The sequence below is a fragment of the Bos javanicus genome, chromosome 3, assembly GCF_032452875.1.
Source record: "Bos javanicus breed banteng chromosome 3, ARS-OSU_banteng_1.0, whole genome shotgun sequence".
NCBI lineage: Eukaryota > Metazoa > Chordata > Mammalia > Artiodactyla > Bovidae > Bos > Bos javanicus.
In genome coordinates this window covers 54,830,418-54,856,898 of record NC_083870.1, presented here as the reverse complement: position 1 = coordinate 54,856,898, position 26,481 = coordinate 54,830,418, and the positions used below count along the sequence as shown (strand labels likewise).

Genomic DNA, 26,481 nt, shown 5'->3' with positions numbered 1-26,481 from the left:
TAATTTGCATTTCTCTGCTAATGAGTGATGTTGAGCATCTTTTCATGTGTTTGTTAGCCATCTGTATGTCTTCTTTGGATAAATGTCTATTTAATTCTTTGGCCCATTTTTTGACTGGGTCGTTTATTTTTCTAGAATTGAGCTGCAGGAGTTGCTTGAATATTTTTGAGATTAGTTGCTTGTCAGGTGCTTCATTTGCTATTATTTTCTCCCATTCTGAAGGCTGTCTTTTCACCTTGTTTATAGTTTCTGTTGTTGTGCAGAAGCTTTTAATTTTAATTAGATCCTATTTGTTTATTTTTGCTTTTATTTCCAATATTCAGGGAGGTGGGTCATAGAGGATCCTGCTGTGATGTATGTTGGAGAGTGTTTTGCCTATGTTGTCCTCTAAGATTTTTATAGTTTCTGTCTTATGTTTAGATCTTTAATGCACATGAGATACATCATCCCTATGCACATTGTTAAAGAAAGTCACTTCATAAGGACATTAAGACAAAGGTAAAACCTGCCAGGATCCTTAAAGTAGTAAGCATGTATTTTCATTTCTTGTAGTTACTTGTCGTAGTCTAATTATCTCAATACATAATTCATCAGATTTTTTTTGAAAGTCCACATTGAGTAGTTCCCTTTGCACCTGTAGAAAGAAGACAGTACCCTGTTGGAAATATCCAATTGTCATTTATTTGTATCTAACATGGCATCCGGTCCCATCACTTCATGGGAAACAGATGAGGAAACAGTGGAAACAGTGTCAGATTTTATTTTGGGGGCTCCAAAATCACTGCAGATGGTGACTGCGACCATGAAATTAAAAGATGCTTACTCCCTGGAAGAAAAGTTATGACCAACCTAAATAGCATATTGAAAAGCAGAGATATTACTTTGCTAATAAAGGTTTGTCTAGTCAAGGCTATGGTTTTTCCAGTGTTCATGTATGGATGTGAGAGTTGGACTGTGAAGAAGGCTGAGCACCAAAGAATTGATGCCTTTGAACTGTGGTGTTGGAGAAGACTCTTGAGAGTCCTTTGGACTGCAAAGAGATCCAACCAGTCCATTCTGAAGGAGATCAGCCCTGGGATTTCTCTGGAAGGAATGATGCTAAAACTGAAACTCCAGTACTTTGGCTACCTCATGAGAAGAGTTGACTCATTGGAAAAGACTCTGATGCTGGGAGGGATTGGGGGCAGGAGGAGAAGGGGATGACAGAGGATGAGATGGCTGGATGGCATCACTGACTCGATGGACATGAGTCTGGGTGAACTCAAGGAATTGGTGATGGACAGGGAGGCCTGGCGTGCTGCAATTCATGTGGTGGCAAAGAGTCAGACACGACTGAGCAACTGAACTGAACTGAAAGAACAGTATCTAACAACCTCAGCAGCTCAGCACATGTGTCTATTTCCCTACTACTTTAGATGCTCTTTGATGAGTTTGTCCAGTATTTCCAAATGTTTGAACATGGTGGGGAGTGAAAGCATCCCTGGTTTAGCTTCCCAGGATCCCTCAACACCATCTCCCTGGGCAAGGAGCAGTTAGGCCTAAGTCAGGACTTAAAACTACCCCACTAATGTGTTCCAGCCCTAAGATTGCACTTTGGGAGGGACTGTAGGAACAGTTAGAACTGGACATGGAACAACAGACTGGTTTCAAATAGGAAAAGGAGTACATCGAGGCTGTATATTGTCACCCTGCTTATTTACCTTATACGCAGAGTACATCATGAGAAACGCTGGGCTGGAAGAAGCACAAGCTGGAATCAAGATTGCCGGGAGAAATATCAATAACCTCAGATATGCAGATGACACCACCCTTATGGCAGAAAGTGGAGAGGAACTAAAAAGCCTCTTGATGAAAGTGAAAGTGGAGAGTGAAAAAGTTGGCTTAAAGCTCAACATTCAGAAAACAAAGATCATGGCATCTGGTCCCATCACTTCATGGGAAACAGATGGGGAAACAGTGGAAACAGTGTCAGACTTTATTTTAGGGGGCTCTAAAATCACTGCAGATGGTGACTGCAGCCATGAAATTAAAAGACGCTTGCTCCTTGGAACAAAAGTTATGACCAACCTAGATAGCATATTGAAAAGCAGAGACATTACTTTGCCAACAAAGGTTCGTCTAGTCAAGGCTATGGTTTTTCCAGTAGACATGTATGGATGTGAGAGTTGGACTGTGAAGAAGGCTGAGTGCCGAAGAATTGATATTTTTGAATGTGGTGTTGGAGAAGACTCTTGAGAGTCCCTTGGACTGCAAGGAGATCCAACCAGTCCATTCTGAAGGACATCAGCCCTGGGATTTCTTTGGAAGGAATGATGCTAAAGCTGAAACTCCAGTACTTTGGCCACCTCATGCGAAGAGTTGACTCATTGGAAAAGACTCTGATGCTGGGAGGGATTGGGGGCAGGAGGAAAAGGGGATGACAGAGGATGAGATGGCTGGATGGCATCACCAACTCGATGGACATGAGTCTCAGTGAACTCCAGGAGCTGGTGATGGACAGGGAGGCCTGGCGTGCTACGATTCATGGGGTTGCAAAGAGTCGGACCCGACTGGGCAACTGAACTGAACTGACCTAAACTGTAGGTGAATTCTAAATATTTCTCAGTTCCCTTGAGGTAGGGTGACCACGCACATGTCATAAATAATGAGGTCTGCTGACTCTCTTTAGAACACTGAAACTCCAGGTTTGGACAAAGAATTCATTTACTCTAGGTGTATAAAGTGAATCAGACAGATCTGGAAATAATGTAGCCATTTTAAGTTTTCAACATCCTGTATTTGGTAGAAGCACAATTGATACTTTTGAGAGCAGATGGAAATATTACAGGTCTTCGATGGTTGTACTGCAAGTCCTAAGTACTCTAAGACTGGGATCCTGTTCACTTAGGGGAAGTTTGACCCTCAGTCCAGGAGCCTGGACCTTTATTTGTTCCTTCCAAGCCTTAGCACTACAGAAGATGCTGAGTCTTACAGAGGTTAATTCTTCAGCACAATCCACACTGATGTTACATGAAACCTGTCTTTGGATTTCTCTCTGGGATCTGAATATAGGTCATATTTCTGTCCCTTTATTACTGAGAAACTAGCATTTTGTCCATCAGACTCTGCCCACGCCCATCTAGACTTACCTTCAGCTTGTACTCAAGCAGTTCTTCCTGCTCTCTAAGAAGGTTTTCTCTTTCCAACATGAACTTCTCTTTCAGTTTGGCTATACTTTCCTTGTGGCTTCTCCCTTGTGCCTCCATTTTTTGCATCTTATCATTCAGTTTCTGTATTAGCAGATCCTTTTTCATCTCTGCTGCTTGTCTTTTGGTATATTCCTCTGTTTCACAAGAGTTTTAAACAAAAAACAGTTATGCTGAGCTATACCTTCCTGAGCTCAAAGACTAAAATGACATTAAAGTGGTGGGAAGGAGTCTGACTGTTCCTGCTATCACATCAGACAATGTGCTTTGGTACATGATGTAGACACACTGATTAGATGTACATTCAACCCAAACTCCCTTGTTTATTTCCACGTGTAGCAGAGAGGATCCACAGAAGAAGAGGAAGCTCTAGTGTCAGAAAGTGTTTCCTCCCAATCCTGCTAAAGGGCAGCACAGAAGCCACCTTCCCCTCTGAGAGCTCAGTCCTCCCTGTACCTTTCATGGCTTTGTCCACATCAGCGAGGGCCTGGTCTGCCTGCAGGATGGCTGCCTCTACTCCTGCCTGTGACTGCAGGAAGCTCTGGAGGACGTGGTTTGCCTGAGGAAAAAACAAAGAGCAAAGACTTGTCAGGCAACCTCAATATAGTATCTTCCTGGGGAAATTATTGTTCAGTGAACCTACAGATTTCTTTGGGATGGTTTTGGTCACCGCCTCCTGTTCAATGTTATACACCTCCATCCATAGCTCTTCAGGCACTCTGTCTAACAGAATCTAATCTCTTGAATCTATTTGTCACCTCCACTGTATAATCATCAGGGATTTGATTTAGGTCATAGCTCAATGGCCTAGTAGTTTTCCCTCTGCAAGGGAGAAAGGTAAGTATATACCCAACTGAATGCAGAGTTCCAGAGAATAGCAAGGAGAGATAAAAAGGTTTTCTGACATGGACAATGCAGAGAAATAGAGGAAAACAGTAGAATGGGCAAGACTAGAAATCTCTTCAATAAAATGGGAGATATCAAGGCAACATTTCATGCAAGGAATGGGCATGATAAAGGACAAAAGCGATAAGGACCTAATCAGAAGCAGAAGAGATTAAGAAGAGGTGACAAGAATACACAGAAGAACTACACAAGAAAGGTTTCAATGACCTGGATAATACAGTGGTGTGCTCACTCACCTAAAGCCAGACATCCTGTAGTGTGAAGTCAAATGGGCCTTAGGAAGCATTACTACAAATTAGTGGAGGTGACAGATTCCAGCTGAGCTATTTAAAATCCTAAAAGATGATGCTGTTAAATCAGCATCTCACTACATCAGCAAATTTGGAAAAGAACAGTGGCCACAGGACTGGAAAAGGTCAGTTTTGATTCGAACCCCAAAGAAGGGCAATGTCAAAGAAGGTTCAAACTACCATACAATTGTGCTCATTTCAGATGCTAGCAAATGCTCAAAATCCTTCAAGCTAGGCTTCAGCATTACATGGACCAAGAACTTACAGATGTATAAGTAGGGTTTCAAAGAGGTCAAATTGCCAACATTTGTTGGATTACGGAGAAAGCAAAGGCATTGCAGAAAATAATCTACTTCTGCTTCTGCTAAAGCCTTTGACTGTTAGGATCACAACAAAGTGTGGAAAATTCTTCAAGAGGTGGGATTACCAGTCCACCTTATCTGTCCCTTGAGAAACGTGTATTCAAATCAAGAAGCAACAGTTAGTTTGAAACAAACTGGTTCAAAGTTGGGAAAAGAGTATGTGAAGGCTGTATATTGTGTCTCTGCTTTTTTAACTTACATGCAGAGCACATTGTGTCAAATGTTGGACTGGATGAAGTACAAGCTGAAATCAAGATTGCTGGGCAAAATATCAACAACCTCAGATATGCCTGTGATACCACTCTAATGGCAGAAAGTGAAGAGGAACTAAAGAGCCTCATGAGGGTGAAAGAGGAGAGTGGAAAAAGCTGGCTTAAAATCTAACATTAAAAAAAAAAAAAAACTACGGTCATGGCATCCAGTCCCATTGCTTCATGGCAAATAGAAGGGGAAAAAGTGGAAGCAGACAGATTTTATTTTCCTGGGCTCTAGAATCACTGTGGATGGTGAGTCCAAAAATGAAATTAAATATGCTTATTCCTTGGAAAGAAAGCTACGACCCACCTAGACACTGTATTAAAAAGCAGAGACATCACTTTGCAAAAAAAGGTACATATAGTCAAAGCTATGGTTTTTCCAGTAGTCAAGTACAGATGTGAGATTTGGACCCTAAAGAAGGCTAAGCACCGAAGAACTGATTCTTTCAAACTATGATACTGCAGAAGACTCTTGAGAGTCCGTTGGACAGCAGGAGATCAAACTAGTCAATCCTAAAGGAAATCAGCCCTGAATATTCATTGGAAGCACTGATGCTGCAGCTGAAGCTCTAATACTTTGGCAACTTGATGTAGAGAGCTGACCCACTTTTCAGTGGGACCCTGATGCTGGGAAAGGCTGAAGGCAGGAGGAGAAGCGGGCAACAGAGAATGAGATGTTTAGGTAGCATTGCTGACTCAGTGGACATAAATTTGTGCAAACTCAAGGATATGGTGGACAGAGAAGCCTGGCATGCTGCAGTCCATGTGATTACAGAGTCAGACATGACTTAGTGACTGAACAACAGCATCGACCCTCCAGGTTCGACCGTGTAAATTTTTCACCTTTCTTCAGACCCCACAGTGGTTGTAGATGCTGGAATTATGTGCAGCTGTAAAATAACCCATCCTCCACTGTTTGCAACTGCTCTAGCTGCACATTGCTTTCCTTCTGACTCATGCTCACCTACCCTTTCTTTATTAAGTTATCGTTTATTGACATTTCAATGTGTAGCTTTTGCCCCCTTCTCCAGGAAGCTTTCTTAAGTGTTATTCTGAGTTCTGAATGGCTGCCAAGAACCTAACAGCTACCCTATCAGCACTACCACTTGATAGATATGTGACATTAGGTAACTGAGTTCCTTTTCCTTATGTCATACTTATCAATTTTGTAATGAAGATGATAGCAGCATCTAATCTATATTATTCTGAGGACTAAATCGATGATCTAACCAAAACACCTGAAGTACACTTGAAGTAGTGAAGGCTCAACATACGTCAGTCATCATCACTACCACTACATCGTCCCTGTCACTATCTCTATCAGTGTGTACCTGTATGATAACCATTGTGCCACCATATCCAATGGCTATTTATGTGTCCTCAGGTAAGATTATAAACTTCTTGAGAACAACAACTTTTCTTTAATTTTCCCTACACTTTGCAGAAAGTCCATTTTGGGGTACTAATTTAAATTTTTTATTATTAATCATTTTTTACACAATTTTTAAAGGTTATACTCTATTTATAGTTAACACAAAATATTGGCTATATTTCCTGTATTTTACACTATATCTTTGTAGCCTATCTTACACCCAGTCACTTGTACCTCCCACCCTCACTCCTATATTGCCCCCACTCCACGTTAGTAACCACTAATTTGTTCTCTATATCTGTGAGTCTTCTTCTTTTCAGTTATACTAACTAGTTTGTTGTATTTTTTGGATTTCACATGTAAGTGATATCATACAGCATTTGTCTTTCTCTGTCTGACATTGCTTTGAGAATAATGCCCTCCAAGTCCATCCAGGTTGCCACAAATGGCAAAATTTCATTCTTTTTGATAACTGAGTAGCATCCCAGTATATGCACATTCCACATCTCCTTTATCCATTCATCTGTTGATGGACACTTATGTTGCTTCCATGTCTTGGCTATTGTAAGTAATGCTGCTATGAACATTGGGATGCAGGTATCTTTTTGATTTAGTGTTTTTTCAAAACTTATTACAGTGTTTGCTAATTGAAAGGAATGTTCTCTTTCATCTAGATTCTTGATAATAGATCCTGTCTTTGAGAAGAAGTATTTCTAGTTTATTTAAAGAAAATTAAAGTGTTAGTCACGCAGTCATGTCCGATTCCTTGTGTGCCCATGGACTGTATGCATCCTATGAGGCTCCTGTATCCATGGATTTATCCAGGCAAAAATACTGGAGTGGGTTGCCATTCCCTCCACCAGGGGATCTTCCCAACCTTGGAATTGTACCAGGATCTCCAAGCAGCTGCAAAATTGTGGATATAAAAGCTAAAAGTGTAGCAATACCACCATGCTCTGCTTTCTCTACAAAAATGGTGCTATGGTCTTAGAATTTTAAAAGAACCAGCAAAGAACCTTTGACTCCAATCTTCTGTTCTTTCCCAATCCCCTTACTCCTCACCTTAACTCCTTTCCTGGGAATGAGTTTATAGTTCTCTTCAAACCTGTTCCTTGCTTCTAAGTAGCGACGGTGTCCGCCAGGGAAAGAGAAAGTTCCTTCTGAAATACTCTTCATCAAGGGGTCTGAAAGCTTCTTAAGCTCAGCCTGACAATACTTGACAGATGCTTCTTCATCTTGCAGCAAGAAATCTTCTTTCTTTTTCTTGATCATGACCTGTCAAGGAAATGAAGAGAAATTCAGTAGAAAGAAGCTGTTAGAAGAGAAGGTCCAACTGTGATCCTCTTGAAGGAAGCAGTCGCACAACATCAGGGCACATGAGAAACAGAATAATAGATACAGAGTCACGAGACTAGTTTTAGTTCTAGATCTGACCAACTTTTTGTGTGACTTTTAGGAAGTCTCTAAACTCTGTTGGCTTAGTCTCAATATCTGTGAACTGATGGATTGGCAGCTGTGAATTCCTTTGTTCTTTAACAGTAATAGGATTAATTGTGACCCACCCATCAACTAAGAAAAATGGAAAGCTCAATTATGACTTGAAGTAGGGCTTCCTATGCAACCTACGTGCTATAGATAAAGATATATATTAATACATAGCTAATCAATTGCCTAACTTAATGAGTTAAGTATACACAACAGAATTTTGAACTCTTTCTGAATTGTTGCTTCATTGAGGGGTTGAGTGTATGAAAATATAGGAATTTTATTTGTCACCTTTGTACTTGTAAACTATAATTGATCTGATTTTTCTCTAAGAGATTTTTTAACTGGGAGGATGGACAAAGGTAGACTAAAAGACAAAGTTTCTGTGAATATGCCAATGGTAAGCAGAATTATGATCACCAAGAATTTTCTCCCTGGTATGCACATTCCTGGACTTCTGAGAAAGTTGAACGTTGATCATATGTTTCTGTTCAGTTGAGTTGCTCAGTCGTGTCCGACTCTTGAGACCCCATGAATTGCAGCACGCCAGGCCTCCCTGTCCAACACCAACCCTGGAGCCTACCCAGACTCATGTCATTGAGTCAGTGATACCATCCAACCATCTCATTCTCTGTCATCCCCTTTTCCTCCTGCCCTCGATCTTTCCCAGCATCAGGGTCTTTTCCAATGAGTCAGCTCTTCGCATCAGGTGGCCAAAGTATTGGAGTTTCAGCTTCAACATCAGAGCCTCTAATGAACACCCAGGACTGATCTCCTTTAGAATGGACTGGTTGGATCTCCTTGCAGTCCAAGCGACTCTTCAAAAGTTTTCTCCAATACCACAGTTCAAAAGCATCAATTCTTCGGCGCTCAGGTTTCTTTATAGTCCAACTCATACATCCATACATGACCACAGGAAAAACCATAGCCTTGACTAGATGCACCTTTGTCAGCAAAGTAATGGCTCTGAATTTTAATATGCTGTCTAGGTTGGTCATAACTTTCCTTCCAAGGAGCAAGCGCCTTTTAATTTCATGGCTGCAATCACCATCTGCAGTGATTTTGGAGCCCAGAAAAATAGTCTGTCACTCTTTCCACTGTTTCCCCATCTATCTGCCATGAGGTGATGGGACTGGATACCATTATCTTCGTTTTCTGAATGTTGAGCTTTAAGCCAACTTTTTCACTCTCCTCTTTCACTTTCATCATGAGGCTCTTTAGTTCTTCTTTACTTTCTGTTATAAGGGTGGTGTTATCGGCCTATCTGAGGTTATTGATATTTCTCCCGGTAATCTTGATTCCAGCTTGTGCTTCATCCAGCCCAGCGTTTCTCATGAGGTACTCTGCATAGAAGTTAAATATGCAGGGTGACAATATACAGCCTTGACGTACTCCTTTTCCTATTTGGAACCAGTCCGTTGTTCCATGTCCAGTTCTAACTGTTCCTTCCTGACCTGCATGCAGGTTTCTCAAGAGGCAGGTCAAGTGGTCTGGTATTCCCATCTCTTTCAGAATTTTCCACAGTCAAAGGCTTTGGCTTTGGTATAGTCAATAAAGCAGAAATAGATGTTTTGCTGGAACTCTCTTTCTTTTTCGATGATCCAGTGGATGTTGGAGCTGAAACTCCAATATTTTGGTCACCTGATGAGAAGAGTTGATGCATTTGAAAAGACCCTGATGCTGGGAAAGATTGAGGGCAGTATGAGAAGGGGACGACAGAGGATGAGATGGTTGTATGGCATCATCGACTCGATGGCCATGCGTTTGTGTGGGCTCTGTGTTGGTGATGGACAGGGAGGCCTGGCGTGCTGCAGTTCTTGGGTTCTCAATGAGTTGTACACGACTAAGTGACTGAACTGAACTGAACTGAATGGTTTAGTGTTTTTCCCCACTTTCTTCAATTTAAGTCTGAAATTGGCAATAGGAAGTTCATAATCTGAGCCACAGTCAGCTCCTGGTCTTGTTTGGCTGACTGTACAGACCCTCTCCATCTTTGGCTGCAAAGAATATAATCAATCTGATTTGGCTGTTGGCCATCTGGTGATGTTCATGTATAGCATGGTCGCTTGTGTTGTTGGAAGAGGGTGTTTGCTATGACCAGCGCATTCTCTTGGCAAAACTCTATTAGCCTTTAGATTATGTTGTATAGCGTAGGATACTTTAAAAAGTAGAGATGACCCTAGTGGACAATACCTAATCACTTAAGTCTTTCACATGTAGTCTTCTCCTGTTGGTGGCAGAAGACGCATTCAGAGAGATTAGAAAGAAAATAAGAATACAGGGCACCATTGCTGGCCCAAAGATGGAGCAGGGTGGTTATCCAGAGCCCATATGAGTGCTGAAGAAAGATACACTCACATATTTACATGCAGGGATGACAGTGTGGCTTATACATGATTTAAATTAAACTTTATGCTAAATACAGTAATCTGTTTGTAGCCTATCAAGCATGCATTTACATCTGCTTCAATCATTAAAGGAATACATTTAAAAATCAAAATGGAATAACTTGTGCAGAAATTCAAAACTGACCTTGGTGGCCATTCTGGATGTGGTTTCAGGCATGTTTCTGCATCACTGAGAACTTGAATCTCCTGAACTTTGTCACACTCAAGGATGCCACCATCCATTCCCAAAACAGTGTCTGCTATAATAGCAACCGGAAGGTGAAAACTTATGGTCTCAAAGATCCCATTGTAAACAGGCAATGGTTTCAGACTCCAAACAATCCTTTAACAAGCACTCTTACTTCTTTCCAACTCCGGTCTTAATTCTTAACAAATACTACAGGTAGTTTTGTGGGTTTTGCCTATATTGAGGGTTTTGCAGCCCCTCCTCCCTGCACCCATTTTGGAGTCCAGTGGAGCACAATTCAAATGCTTCTTGTATGTGTATCTTCAAGGCTCTAGTCCTCATTTGGCTCAAATCATATTCTTCTTATGCTATGAGAAACTGTTTGCTGTTTATTCTTGGGAGTATTACTAAGCCCTTTGAGCCTTTTCCCCCCTCCATCTTGTTGTACACAGAGCACATCACCTGTACACCTTGAGCTGGGATCTAACCTGAAGAATTTTGAGCTAATAAATGTGTGTTGTTTTAAACAGCTAAGTACAGGGTAATTTGCTTACAGTAGAAAATAAAGAGGCCAGTTTTTAGAAAAAGGGATGGAATGCAGCCTGTAGAATCCTGTCTTTCACATGAATCCAAACTCCTTTTACAAGTGAGAAGCATGTGAACCACAGGTAAAAAGAAGGAGCCTAAGTACATTTCTAGAAGAAAATGTATCAGGAAGGCTATATTCTAGGCTACATTACCAGAAGTTTCTTCTGGAAATCCTTCTTTTCATCCTTGAAGGAGTGCATCATGAAGACTGCAATGGCTTCCTTCTCACAGGCTGCGTGCACCTCCAGCAGCTCCTGAAGGGTGTCTGTGGGGAGGCTCAGTCTCTTGGTCATCTGCTCACTGTAGTGGTCTGCTGCCTTCTGCACGGCTGCTGAGTTCTCTAGCTGGGCCAGAGTTGTCACCGCGTTCTCCAGACAAGGAACTGATCCACTGTTGATGGCATTTACGTAGGCCTCCACCAGAGTCCCCAACCCTGAATGACACATATTTTGAAAATAAACAGAACATTCTCCCTTGTTTTATGAACTTTAGATCAATACTCTTAAAATTACTAAAGTTTTATTGACTTTGAGGTTTTCTTTCTTCTCTTTCTTTTCCTCATCTTCATCCTTATCCTCATCATTGTATCCTCCACCTTCTACAACTTTCTTATAGTAACATCACTGTGTCTCCCATTCACACTATTTTATAGTTCTCAGTTCATCACAATTCATTATTAACTGAATTATCTCAAACAGTATGTTCAAGGTTCTCCTGTAACACTTTTCCCATTGTAATACAATACAAAGAACTTATATATATGTGAGCAAACTGCATATTTTGTGAGCACTATTTCCAAATGAAAATGTAGTGCCACATGCAAAAATGTCATCAAGAATTTCCAGACCATGATATGAACTTTAAAGCAAGCAGCCCCATCTCAGCACAGGGCACTATGTGACTGCCCCATTGACATGGGCATGAAGCCAGAACTACGTAAGATTATATTTAGACTTGTTTCTCAGACTCTCAATGAGCTTACATGGATTCATGACCTACTACTTATTATTGATTCATGTGAATTCACAGAATACCTTGTATATCCTCATTAGAAACACTTACCCACTCAGTGGTTCATCACCATGAATACGTGTATCCTTAACATATCTTTAGTGTAATATTGGGTTGGCCAAAATGTTTGTTTGGCTTTTTCCATAATATCTTACTGAAAAACCTGAAAGAACATTCTGGCCAACCCAATAGTTTCATGAGATTTGGTATGCTTCAAAAAAGCCTCATACAGTGCAATTTAGTGAAGAAGCATGCATTTCTATGTGGGGATGAATATCTGATTTTCCAAATTATATAGAGAACACAGTTAATGAAGAAAAAAAGAAGAAAGCACCATTATCGACAATCCCAGAGTACATTTACAACTTCAACTCCACCAGACATTCCTCAACCACAGTGAATCACAGAGAGACATGCTGTAGCAAAGGAGGCTCACTTTTCCCAGTGATAGTGATTCCCTCTTTTAAAGTCTTGGTCTTTGCGTGGGTATAGATATACGAGCAGAAAACTTTTGACTGCTTCTTGAAATTCACATCCAGTTCGTTGTCTGGTATTTCCTCAAGATGGAGTAATTGTTTTCTGTTACTTGCAGGGCGGTCAAAGACGAAACACTTCCGTCTGGGAAAGAACTTCTTAATACACTCTCTGGGTAAATTGGAATTTTGAATTTGGTGATTTTCATCTGCAAAAGTGGAAATGAACAATCAAAGAAGAGACAGACTCTTGATAAGGGTGCTGAGGACTTTGATTTCCAGGAATTTTTACAATCATTCTAATGCCTATGCCTATAAATCATTTCTATTTGAAAATCAACCTTACACTAATCTACCATTAGTTCAGTTCAGTTCAGTCGCTCAGTTGTGTTGGACTCTTTGTGACCCCATGAATTGCAACACGTCAGGCCTCCTTGTCCAACACCAACTCCCAGAGTTCGCTCAAACTCATGTCCATCGAGTCGGTGATGCCATCCAGCCATCTCATCCTCTGTAGTCCCCTTCTCCTCCTGTCCCCAATCCCTCCCAGCATCAGAGTCTTTTCCAATAAGTCAACTCTTCGCATGAGGTGGCCAAAGTACTGGAGTTTCAGCTTTAGCATCATTCCTTCCAAAGAACACCCAGGACCCATCTCCTTTAGAATGGACTGGTTGGATCTCCTTGCAGTCCAGGGGACTCTCAAGAGTCTTCTCCAACACCACAGTTCAAAAGCATCAATTCTTCGGCACTGAGCTTTCTTTATAATCCAATTCATACATCCATACATGACCACTGGAAAAACCATAGCCTTGACTAGATGGACCTTTGTTGGCAAAGTAATGTCTCTGCTTTTGAATATGCTATCTAGGTTGGTCATAACTTTCCTTCCAAGGAATAAGCATCTTTTAATTTCATGACTGCAATCACCATCTACAGTGATTTTTGAGCCCCCCAAAATAAAGTTAAATAAGTTAAAGTTATCTACCATAGAAACTCTATTTTTATACTGAGCCAAGATTGAAGGAAATACTTCTGGGGAGGAAAAAGAACTGTTTATACCAACTGAAGAAATGTTTGTTTTCCTCAGCCATTGCATAGTATGCACTGGATCAATTATTTATAAGGTGTTTCTTGAAAGTTAAGCCAATCCAAATAACTGTCAAAAACACTAGTTTGATGTTACAATATCCATTTCAGACATGAAAAGTAATGGTGGAAATAAGGATATTCACAATATATCTGGGAAAGAAATCACATTGGGAACAAATGACATACAGGAAAGAAATGCTTTATAAAATTGAATAAAAATGCACATTCTATAAATATGTTTTGAGATTACTTTAGCATACCAATCTCATGGTTAGATTGGCCTAAAGGAAATGAGGACACTCCATCAGTCCTCTGCAACACTTTCTATTGGGTGTGACAGTATCATACAGAGGGATTTTGGGGCATATATCATCAGTTCAATAAATATTTATTGAAAGGTTTAAGTATATGATTAAACAAAGTCAATATTGCTTCTAGGTACCACCTATTATTCTGTCTGCTAAATATAATCTGAGTAAACAACTTACTGGATGAATATGACATATACCATGTAAGAGAGGTTATATGTGGCTCAATCATAAAGAATTCATCCGCCAGTGCAGGAGACATGGGAGATGTGAGTTTAATCCCTGGGTAGGGGAGATCCCCAGAGGAGGAAATGGCAACCCACTCCACTATTTTTGCCTGGAAAATCTCAAGGACACAGGAGCCTGGTGGGCTACAGTCCATACATTCAAAAAGAGTCAAACATGACTGAGCAACTGAGCACACGAGCATGCATGTACATATGGTGTAAGTTTCTAGAATGAAGAGTATGATGTTATGAGAAAGCCTTTGAAGTCTGATAGTCTCAATGGAAGGATGTAGCAATGTTTTTCTTTTGAATGAATTAGAGTATAAATAGTTTGTCTATTAAGAATATATCTATATAGGGCAATAAAAAACACTCTGTGAAATGTATCAATATTTCACAAACTAATCCTTTTATTTACCTTATGATTCTACATCTACCAATTTCAATTTGATGGGTTATTTTTCTCAAAGAGGAAAGAAGAGCACTTAATATGTAATACAATATGTGAGACTTTTTCTTCATATTAATTTTTCTAAAATTGTTTGTTTAATACTAGATTCTAAATTTCCTCAGTGAGCTTATGCTCTGGTCTCTGAAGTTCTTCCAGTAACAACAATGACTGAAGCCACCCACCAGTCATTCACCAGGCACCATTAGCATAGCCTCATTCCAACCCCAAATTAAGAGTGACATCAAGTGCTGAATATCAGGGCTCTTGATCCCACTTCCTACTGAGCTTTCTACCACCTTGCCCCTGCTCTGATACCTGGAATCAACTTCAAGGCATTCTCCAGGTACTCATCTTCAGTGATGGGGTTTCCATTAAACTTCAGCTCCAACATGAAATCCCGCACAGTCCAGACAAAGTCTGGAAAGAATCTCACAAACTCGACTGAGTCCTCTACATCATCAGAGATGGGAGATGATTTGATTCTGATCAGCTCTGTTAATTCAGTCACATAGCTGGGATCTTAGGTAAGGAAAAAGAAGCACTCTCCAACAAAATTTCCAGATCCTACCCCAAAGCAAGTTTTACAAATATTCCCTTTTGCCCCATTTTGCAATCTCATCCGTCAACAGAATGGAGTCATGGAAAAGGAGAAACGGTGTCAGCTGCTATTCCCATAAACTCAATGAAATGTGCTAGTTCAGCTCTGGAAGGATACTGCAGCTGCTCCAGGGCCTGGTGGTTGATGGTGCCCATGCTGTTGTAGATACAGGTACTGCTCAGGAGCACGGCCAGGGCAAAGATCCATGAGTCATTTTTGGAGTCACCCTAGAAAGTACATTACAGGGTGAGGACACTACTCATGCTCTCATTCAATTGTTCATTTGCTGTAACAGCAGACTGTAACTCGATAGGAAGGCAAGCAACATAAATTTTCATCTCAGTTCAGTTCAGTGGCTCAGTCGTGTCCAACTCTTTGTGACCCCATGGACTAAATGCAAATCATTCTGGTGTTGATATTGACCCATCTAAGCTCTTTTGTGTGATTAGCTATTAGCAGAAATGAATGACATCTTATATATGTTTGAATGTTTACTATAGCACTTGGAACATAGAAGTTTTCCAGTAATAAGTGGACAATGATTCCTTTGCAACATTTTCTAGATCATGATGGATATTAGGAATAGAAATACTAATCAATTAAATTCAACTACTAACTGTTCATCTAGATAACAGGAGACACTCATTTGCTTACTTGAATATAAAGTTCCACATAATAATCCCTACCCTAGAGAGATGGCTTTCTGGAGGGTCAGATATATATGGGAACATACCTATTTATCCAAGATGATAAACAACTCAGTGTAGAATAAAATGTGTTACTGTAATAGATAAAGGAGTAATACCACAAAGACAGAAAAAAAAATACTCTGTGCATTCAGAGCCAGGAGTGATTGTGTCTTACAGTGATGTGATGACATGAAGTTGAAAAGAACTGGACATTAAAGAATTGACAGAAACTTCCCTGATAGCTCAGTTGGTGAAGAATTTGCCTGCAATGTGGCAAGAATCTTCCTAGAATGCGGGAGACCTGGGTTTGATCCCTGGGTTTCAAAGATCCCCTGGAGAAGGGAAATGCTACCCAGTCCAGTATGCTGGCCTGGAGAATTCCATGGACTCTGTAGTCTATGGGGTCATAAAGAGTTGGACACGACTGAGGTCTTTAACATCAGTCACTTCAGGAACCATGCAAGTGGAAGGACCCACAGAAGCTGATCATGATTGCCAGAAACTGTGGTTATATAGAGGTATTACCAGGTTATTTTATTTGGCTGAAGTGGTGTTACCCATGTAGTAGTAGATAACGAGGTGGAAAATGATATTCAGAACAAGTCATGAGTGACTTTGGAACTGATTTATATGTATACTGCCCACTCCAGAATTCTTGGGCTTCCCTGGTGGCTCAGACAGTAAAGAATCTGCCTTCAATACAGGAGACCTGGGTTTGATCCCTGGGTCCAGAAGATCCCTTGGAAAAGGGAATGGCTACCCACTCCAGTATTCCTGCCTGGAGAATTCCGTGGACAGGGGAGCCTGGCTGGATACAGTCTATGGGGTTACAAAGAGTTGGACACGACTGAGTGACTAACACTTTCACTTTTTTCACCCAGATACGTTACAGATAGTGAGACCAGCAAGTGGTTCTGCTACTATCAGTGTGCAGTTTGTTGTGCACTGGCTTATGGCAAATGAGGTTAGATAAAGGCGGCAGATTATGCAAACTACAACCTATTATGAATCATAGACCATCTTGGGTTGACACTGATGTGATTAAGAATAAATTAAATTTTAATTTATAATTCAGAATTCATGTCCCAGCTCTTTTCTGCAGTGATGAAACCCAAGATTCAGTGTTCCTACATTTAATTTAGATGCAGATTAATACAAATAGGAGAAAAAAACTGATTGTAACTAACACTATAAAGTCAAAATATCTAAATTTTTCCCATTTACAAAGCTTTTTAGTTAAGAGTTCACTGACAATGCTCAGAGCCTTGGACTAAAATGTTCCAGGTACAGAAGGAGCTTTTCTGGAGATTTAAAAAACATATATATAATAGATTTTTGTTAAATAGAGTTTTAAATTTTATTTATGTTTAAAAATGTTATTTTATTAAATATATTTTTTATTAAAATAGATTTTTATTCAGAGAAACTATTTCATGTTTTCTACTTACAACCCCATCAACTCCACAGCTCTCAACTAGTAGAGCCCATTGTTCCCATGGGTTATAGCTTCTACTGGACTATAACTATAGTCTTTCACCAGTTATAACTGGTGAAACCAGTTATATATATATATAACCACTATAACTGGTGAAAGACTGGTTATCATCTTCTGACTATAGCCAGACTTCCACCAGTCTAGCTTTCACCAGACTTCCCAAACTAACAACTGGTATAGGTTATCACTTTGTGTAAACATGGTTCTGTGTGCTGATAACACTGCACATTTCTTACCTCCCCAACTGAGCTCTGGGCCTTTAGCTCCATCACTCTGATACCTGTTGCATTCAACACAAAGCCCTGGGATTCAGATGCCCAATAAATATTTATTAACTTGTATCTTTCGTCTCCCCTGGAGGAGGTCATGGCAACCCACTCCAGTATTCTTGCCTGGAGAATCCCCATGGACAGAGGAGCCTGGTGGGCTACAGTCCATGCAGTTGCAAGGAATCAGTCACAACTGAGCAACTAAGCAACAGCACATCACATTTTTCATCTCAGTGCTGAAAATAAGAAGATCTATCTATAATAACCAAACTGTTGAATTTATTATACAATAAATTCAAGCAAAGGTTTTTTTAGCCTCATCATTCATAGTTTGCTTTGCATTATTTGATTGGGACATGTCATAAAAATTGAACTGAGGTGGGAAATTGAAATGTAAGTAGAGTAAGGAATAAAGAAGATTCCCTGCCTCACCTTTTCCATATCACCCAGACCCTCAGTGTCCAGAAGGACCAGGGTGTGGTTCTCCTTGGAGGGGTGGGGCACACACCACATCCAGATTCCCTTGGTTTCAGACTGCACTGTGGAGCCCAGACAGAAACCTGCACAGAAAGAGGAGGAAGCAACGCACAGTAAGACCAGAGAGTTCAGGCTAGCCAGGGGTTGCTTTGGGTAAAATGGTTGGAATGTGAGTGCCTGGGTTGGGGACAGGTGTTTCCATTTCAGCAAGGACAAGTGCTACACATACCCAGGACCTTCCCAAGAAATATTTAATGTCCCTTATTCACCTTCTAACATTAATGGCTCATACTGTATCACATTAAGAGGTCAGTGTAAACTCTGTTAACCTTTCTAGTTATCTGATATTAAAGAGCTTCCATATCCTCCACTTTCTGATGGAGTCCCACCAGTACCAGTAGGAGATCAGGAGTAAGCCTCCTGTTCCGCTGGCTTCCACCCTCGTGAGCCACGTTGTCCCAGCAGCTCTGTTCCTCTACCTTGACCACATCTCCTTTTGTTTAGCTCCATCCAGTAGCTCTGGTGTTTGTCACATTCTGGAATCCATTCATTGCTTGCTTCTTCACACTACAGAAGATACAAAGGCTACATGGCCATTGTTCCTGCCACCCTCTGACTGCTTCTGCATCCTTCATTGATTCCTTTTCCTCTGCTTGTTCCTTTCTGATTATTTTTTCATTAAACATCTTGATTTACCCCTTAAGTGACTTCCATATGTCCTTCCAGGACTTAGACTGATATAACACTCTTGATAGATTTATTTTTCCTTCCCTTCCTCCCTGTATTTTCCTCATTTCTGTTCTCCTCTTCAAGAAATGACGAATTCTTCATTCATTGACCCGAGGTTGCTGATATTACAGCAGTGAATCAGAAAAGACCCATGAGAATTGTTTGCCCTTCTTTCTAGAGTATTAAAACAACTGAGGGAGATTGTGTGTGTGCTCAGTCTGTAGCCCACCAGGCTCCCTCTGTCCATGGATTTCCCAGGCAGGAATATTGGAGGGGGCTGCATTTCTTCCTCCCTTCGTCTTCCTCACCCAGGGATCTAACTTGAGTCTCGCATGGTTGCTGCATTGCAGGCAGATTGTTTACCGCTGAGACACCAGGGAGGCCCAGAGGGAGATTATGTGAGGTATATGCCTAAAAGCTGCAGGCAGTGAATCTTATCTATAGTGCAAGATTTTAAGTGCCCACCAGATGCCCATGGTCTCTTCAATGAAACTAGAAATGGATATGATGATATCCCTAGTGGAGCATGGTTCAGCACGGCTCAGGCCATTCAATGATCATATCCTGTGTGTTCTGTTCAGAGAGGATATAACACCTGAGGTGATCTGCACTCTTCAACATCGTGATGGCTTTTCACTGTTTGCCGATTAATACAGAGAAATATAAGCTCCCATTTCCTTCATGGAGAAAAGATGAGGTATAACTGCGGGTCATCGCTGTCAGTTATGTGAGGTCAAGGACAGACAAAGAAGTCACCACAAGGGCAGAGTGCAGTGACTTGCTTCTGCTCGTGGACTTTGACTGGGCACCAATTTTGTTTCATTTTTGGTTTTTGTCTCCTTGTCATACAACTGGAGTGGTAGAATCACAATTCAAGTTCTTTAAAACATAACTAAGTGAGGGATTTCCTTAGTAACAGATTTTGTTGTTCAGTTGCTCAGTCAAGTCTGACTCATCACAACATCATGGATGGCAGCAAGCCAGGCTTCCCTGTCCCTCACCAACTCCTGGAGTTTGCCCAAGTTCATGTCCATTGTATCAGTGATGCCATTCACCTCCTTATTACCTGATGTTATCTCAAATAGAATAAAAAGAATGTTGTTTAAACACCTTAATTGTTTAAACACTTTGACTGATGACTTTTCTCACAGTTTTCAAATCTCTAATCACTCAAAAATGACATATTAAGTAATACAGCCTGACAGAGAAACCAGTCCTCCCCTGACTAGTTGTCAAGAGTTTTTCTAAAAGAAAAGCAAATATAAAATATTTTTGAGGCCAATGGGAGATTGCAAAGCAAAAAGAGGAAGAAAAGGAGAAAATAGAGTAAGAGAGATAAGAGACAGAGTCTGAGAGAGACATTGAGAAATAGCTAAGATTCTTAGATTTTAGTTGGCTGAGGTTGTACTCTCTAATCATGCTGAGACACTGAGGCACATAAGAAGGCATTAGGAAAGAAATGGTGTGTAGTTTTCTTAGACAGCAATATCCAAGACATCGGCAGATTGCCCCTAAAATCAATAAGAACCAAGCAAGCAATTCGGTAGAAAAAGAAAGATTCCATGAAATTGCAAATGTAAAGAGTAAATTAATATGTTCAAAGGTACAGATGTTTATTTGTAGTGAGGCAAATAACATGCAACTGTATAGACACCAAATCAGCCAAAGTTAAAATAAGTCTTTTCCCAGATTTTTTTAATGATGTGGAGAATTCCAGTTACTTCTAATAAGCACATAAATTGCACATAAAACTTCAAAAACTGTTTGATATTGTCTTGAATGCCTGAAAATATATGGACTCTATGATCCAGCAGCTACATTTCTGAGTATATCACACAGGGGTAGCTAGTGTACATGTGCACCAGGATAGAAACAAGACAGCAGCATCCATAAAAGGTAAACTACAGATAATAACAGTGTTCATCAACAATGAGTGAATTCTTCTACCCTTTGTCAATAGCATACTATAAAGTAGTGAACAAAAATAAATTACAGTCAAGTATGACAAACTAGATGAACCTTATAAACTTCTTGTTGAGCAAAAGAAGCAAGACCCCAATGATTGGCACACTTTAGTTCCCCTTGTATTAAGTTCAAGGTATATTTTACAACCTGGGTGTGGCTCAGCTGGTAAAGAATCCGCCTGCAATGTGGGAGACATGGGTTTGATCCCTGGGTTAGGAAAGTCTCCTGGAGAAGGGAAAGACTGTATAGTCCACAGGGTCACAAAGAGGTGGACACGACTGAGCAACTTTCACTTCATGTTTTACAAATGGAGAAACATAATATGAAGCAATTTTTTAAAAGGAAGAGTGAAAGAATACCCCATGAAAATCAGAACACTGGTGAAGTCTAATGAAGGTGTGAGAGGACATAACTTGGGATTTTGGGTGTTGAAGTATTATTTCTTGATCTGAATAGTGATTAGACAGATGATTACATTATGTTTACCAATTTTACAATATTTGTATATGTATATTTTATGCACCATTCTGTATGTGTTATAGCTGATAGTAGGAAAAAGAGAAAACAAAAGTATAATTTACCAAATTGGAAATAAGCAAATTAAATGAAGTAAAAAAGGTGGGTGGTAGCCCCATTGAGATATGAGTTTTACAGAGATTCATCTGCCTGTACTTCCTTCTATCCTTTTTAAAAAACAACATGCTACCTGAAATGACCCTATGGTTTAGGGCAAACGTGGTGAAGGAGAAGGGAATGGAATGATTGCTGAAGATGAGCTCCTGAGCCGTTGGCAATGGATAGGATCAGGACAAATGAGGTAGATTTTTGGATGAGGTTGGGAATTCTCGATTACTGGATAAAAGAGTTAACATTGTGGAGAGATGGGTTTGAAGTTATAAATTCGGTGGTGAGAATTAGGCGTTTTCTTCAGTAGGGAGTTAGGCTCTTCAGTAACATGACCCTAGAGGAGGAGGATCAGCAGACTGTGTTATCACTGCTTCCAAGTAAAAGGTCTTGAACAACACTCACCATGGTTCTGTCCGGCCAGGCGGTTCATCAGGTAGGACTTCCCCGTCCGATAGAGCCCTGCAATGGCCACCACCACCACAGGCTGAGATATCTGCTCAAGAATCTTCAGTGCTCTGGGGTTTACCAGCAGCTGATTGTTCCGGTTTTCCACCAGACAGATGGGGTCCATTATATTGGACCCAGATGACACTCGAAACTGTAACCCAGAGGAACAGTTCAGTAAAACACAAGATCCGCAAGTCATCTCTCATGGTGCACACCAGGCTTCTGCTTGTGGAACCTGTACATCAATTCTCTATTCTTTGTATGTTTCTAAAAGGTAAGTATTCAGCTTAGTGTGCTAAGGCCTGTACACGTGAATTATGTACATTTCCTCATGGATCCTTAATGAACCCGAAAGCAACCTGTCCATGGGAGGCATGCAGTGAATACAATGAGAACACAAAGCACTGATGATGAAGCCTTGAGAACAAAAGCATTTAGGGGGTATTAGAGGCAGATGGGATATGAAGGGGATGAGGAGTGACCAGACACCATTTCTGGAATTCTGAATGATTTGGTCACTCAGTAATTGCACAAATATTTATTGAGAAACTCTCATGTGCTGGACACAGTTCTAGGGGCTCAGAAGCAAATAGTGAACAAAATGGAGACAAATCTCAGCATCATGGAGCTCTATTCTAGAGGAGACAGATAATAAAGTAAAACCAAAATTGCTGTTGTTGTTGTTTTGTCGCTAAGTCTTGTCCAACGCCATGTACAGTAACCTGCCAGGCTTTTCCATGTACAAGATTCCCAGGCAAGAATACTGGAGTGGGTTGCCATTTTGTTCTCCAGGGGAAACTTCCTGACCCAGGGATCAAACCCACATTTCCTGCTTGGCAGGCAGATTCTTTACCACTGAGTTACCAGGGAAACCGGCCCCCACCACGACCCCCAAAAAAACATATATATGTATATTAGGGGATGGGAAGAGATCAGAAGGAAAGGATAAAGGAATGGCCTATAGAGCACTGGGGGTTGAATTTATGTAGTCAGTAGCCAGGGAAGACCGTGCCAAGTAAGGAAAATGAATGTAATCAATGATTTGATGAAGACAGATGGATGCAGGGAATCAGTGGGATCTGGAACAAGCTGGAAGAGTGAGTGTGGGAAAAAAATTGAGATAAAGAACATAGCTCTCTCTCAAACACAAAAGGATAGACCTTTAATGTGGCTACTCAAAGTTGTGCTTGTACGAATTAATTTATTAGCTGAAATTATAAGACTTTCTTATTACTTAAGCTGATAGGGAAGAGATGCAAGCAACCAGGGTGTTTAAAGGTCTGCCTAGGTGTGTCAGAGTCTCACATTTGGGCCAGGCTCTACTTAAAATGATTTTGTCACAATGATCAGGTGTTTCATGATCTCAAGAGACAAACGGCACTCTGAGGGCTTTGACAGTCCCATTGTTTTTTTCTCAGACTGTGTAAAGCAGTATGTACATGTTCCCATACTTTATTAACCATGTGACAACTGGGAAGATTAATTTATCTGTGCCTCATGTTTCTCTGCTATAAACTGGTGACACTAAAAGTAAAAAACAGTCTGTTGTTAGGGTCATTAGGAGAATTAAATACCTCATAATACTTAAACTATTCTTAACGGTATGCTGGTTCATAGTAAATCCTATGTAAGTATTGCTTTACAGTTGAGTCCTCTGAAGAAGGGGAAGATAATTTCTGAATGAAAATGGAGGATTGGCTCTGGCCTGAACAGTGACACTTCCCTCCCTGGTTGCAAGCAAGTGGGAGGACACATCCCAAGAGGAAGATGAGCAGGCTGGGGAGATCCAGTGGGAACAGCTGAGAGGGAGGACGGTGATGGGGGAGAGTCAGGCTGGAGGAGCTCAGAGCTGCCTGGCCAAGTCCAAGTACAAGTTCTGGAGTTGGGCTGCCAGGGTTCAATCAGAGGGTTCACGTGACATGTTTGCTGTTGAGACCTTGTAAAAGGAACTTAACTCTGGAAGCCTCCATTTTCTATCAATGTTGTAGGAAGAAGAATAATTCCTACCTGATTCATTGCTGTACATGTGATAACATATAGGCTCTTAGAAAATTTTAAGAAAATTTCCTGCATTAATGTACTGTTTTAACAATGAACATGTTAGAAAATGTAATAGTCTATTAGCGCTTCCAGTAAGTTGTACATAATCAAGGTATCTAAAACCTTTAAAAAAAAGTTATGAATTTTTTCAGCAGAATTCCTCTCTAACATGTATCTTTTTTTTTTTTCCCTATAGTAGATTGGTGGGTGGTCCTAAGATGGCAGAGCAATAGGACGGGGAGACCACTTTCTCCCCCACAAATTCATCAGAAGAACATTTAAACGCTGAGCAAATTCCACAAAACCACTTCTGAATGCTGGCAGAGGGCATCAGGCACCCAGAAAAGCAGCCCATTGTCTTCGAAAAGAGGTAGGAAAAATATAAAACACAAAAAAAGAGACAAAAGAGGTAGGGATGGAGCTCTGTCCCGGGAAGGGAGTCTTAAAAAGAGAGAAGTTTCCAAACACAAGGAAACACTCTCACTGCCAAGTCTGTGGCGAGCCTTGGAAGCACAGAGGGCAACATAACAGGGAAGAAAAATAAATAAATAAATAATTAAAACCCACAGATTACGAGCCCAATGGTAACTCCCCCAGCGGAGAAGCAGCGCAGACGCCTGCACCCAGCACTAGCAAGCAGGGGCTGGTCAGGGAGGCGCAGGCTGCATTGCTTAGAGTAAGGACATAGCCCTGATGCCCCAAGGGCAATCTGAGCGAACTAACTTGGGCTAGCAAACCAGACTGTGGGATAGCTACCACGTGAAAACCCCTAACCTAAGACACCCCAGGCCTGCGCACAGAACAAAGGACTGAACAGAACTAGCCAGTTGCAGACCATCCCCCTCCGGTGACAGGCAGCCAGAGCCGGAATGGGGCAGTTGCAGCCCCAGAGAGACATTATCTACCAAACTGCAAGCAGGCTTCTTTGCTAACTAAGACTTCTTGGGGTTCTGGACAGTCAACATCCGCCTGAGAAGGTGTGCCGGTTGTACACCCAGAAAACCGAGTGGCAGGGATGGGGGAGGAGATAAGTCCCAGTGACCACGCTCGCCAAACACCTCATCACCTGAGCTGCTCGGACATGGGAAGGGCACAAAACCCAGGCCCCACTGAGTCTGCGCCTCTAAGAACCACCCAAGTGCCTGAACCTGAGTGGCTTAGACCTGGGAGGTGCATGCAGCCCAAGGCCGGCCTCAGACGGTTCCTGGCGGTTCCTGGTGGAGCAACCTAGAGCCTGAGCAGTGTGGGCAGGGAGGGCGCATGCACCGTGAGCAGGGGCAGGCCCAGTGTGGTTGAGGCGCTGCCAGCACACCCCAGTGTTATTTGTTTGCAGCGTTCCTCCCTCCCCACAGTGGGAATAACTTTTATTTTTAAGGTGAATAGCTATAAGCAAGAGAAATTGTGGAGTTTATATCTTAGACCAAATATTGATAAAGCTTTGTGTAAGTCAATGAGTCTACAAAGATTTTGTATTTTAACTCAAAGTATACTGAGGGACCAAAACCAAGAAGCTCTTAACTTCAAAACTAAGCACTTGGAGGGACTTTCCCAGCAGTCCAGTGTAAGACTCCCTGTTCCCAATGCAAGAGACAGGGGTTCCCTGGTCCAGGAACTAAGATCCCCACGTGCTGCATGGCATGGCCTCATAAATAAATACATATAAAACAACAGAAAGCCATAAAAAATAAACTAAACAAATAGAAAAGAACAGTGCTAATAGAAGGCAGAAGATGACCAACAAGTTTCCAAAGGTGACTGTTCAGAATTATCTGATAGTCAAGAATACCCCACACTGGAGATTTTCAGCAAGTACCAGAGGTTATTCTGAGGCTGTTAATGTATGTGCCACTCATTAAAAAATCATGCATGATCAACAAACATAATTAGATCTTACAGTTATTATTAAGAGTTTTTTTTAGTAAGAGTGAGATTGAATTATTCCAAAGAAAACAGTTCTGTATGTATTCAGAGTATCAAATGTTAAGACAAAAATAATCCCGAGTCCATCTTTTAGGATTTAAATTGGCTCTCTGTCTAGGACCATCTTTTTTGTTTGACCACTGCCCAGCGGGGTGCACTCAGGATGTGCCTGAGGAGGGCAAGAGGGGGCTAGGAGAAGAGACCGCACCCATCGCCTCTGCGAAGGGCGGGCTGGGGAGTGAGGGTGAGTTTACGTCTTCGATCTCAAAAATGACTTCAGCTTCCTTTCCTCAGAAGACATACCTGCTCTCCTGCTTTTTGCTGCAGCCCTGCTTAGATGCTCCGGGAGCAGCGGCGCATCCGGGCGACAAGCCTGAAAGCAGCCTGGGATCCAAAAGGAGACTCGGAGCTGCCTGAACAATGCGCCTGGCCGGCGCCACCCGCTGGCCCCGCGCCTCCATCTGCTCCTCTCCTCCCCCAGTGTGGGGTCTGCGCTGGGAGATTTATTGTTATTTAACCGAAGTGTGCTTGGAAGGCCAAGTTTAGGAGCAGACTTACCTGGAGCTGCAGCTGGGGGTCAAGTCAGTTGCTCTGGCTGGCTCCTAGGGCTCTTCCTGTTTCTGGCTCCTCTGGAAACCACTCTTATG

The 26,481-nt window shown here is 41.4% G+C and overlaps 2 protein-coding genes across 4 annotated transcripts in view; both read right to left on the bottom strand.

Moving 5' to 3' along the window:
- Nucleotides 1-26,456, bottom strand: part of LOC133244310 (guanylate-binding protein 4-like) — a 58,329-nt gene extending 31,873 nt beyond the window's left edge. Inside the window, exon 1 of the mRNA XM_061411313.1 lies at nt 26,393-26,456. The gene's annotated coding sequence lies outside the window, so the exon portion shown is untranslated. The remainder of the gene's footprint in view (nt 1-26,392) is intronic.
- LOC133244313 (guanylate-binding protein 6-like) lies at nt 294-26,481 on the bottom strand. 3 transcript variants are annotated; one of them, XM_061411328.1, is made up of 11 exons: nt 26,393-26,481; nt 21,830-22,025; nt 18,062-18,189; nt 15,294-15,403; nt 14,894-15,090; nt 12,467-12,712; nt 11,172-11,452; nt 7,435-7,647; nt 3,642-3,744; nt 3,129-3,322; nt 294-634 (listed from the first exon to the last, which is right to left on the bottom strand). In XM_061411328.1, the coding sequence occupies exons 2-11, from the start codon at nt 21,996-21,998 to the stop codon at nt 518-520; spliced, it is 1,758 nt and encodes a 585-aa protein (XP_061267312.1). In that variant the 5' UTR covers nt 21,999-22,025; nt 26,393-26,481; the 3' UTR covers nt 294-517. The 3 variants fall into 3 exon arrangements, with proteins under 3 accessions (XP_061267312.1, XP_061267313.1, XP_061267314.1); XM_061411329.1 differs by lacking the exon at nt 26,393-26,481 and adding an exon at nt 26,138-26,364; XM_061411330.1 differs by lacking the exon at nt 21,830-22,025 and having other exon boundaries at nt 26,393-26,480.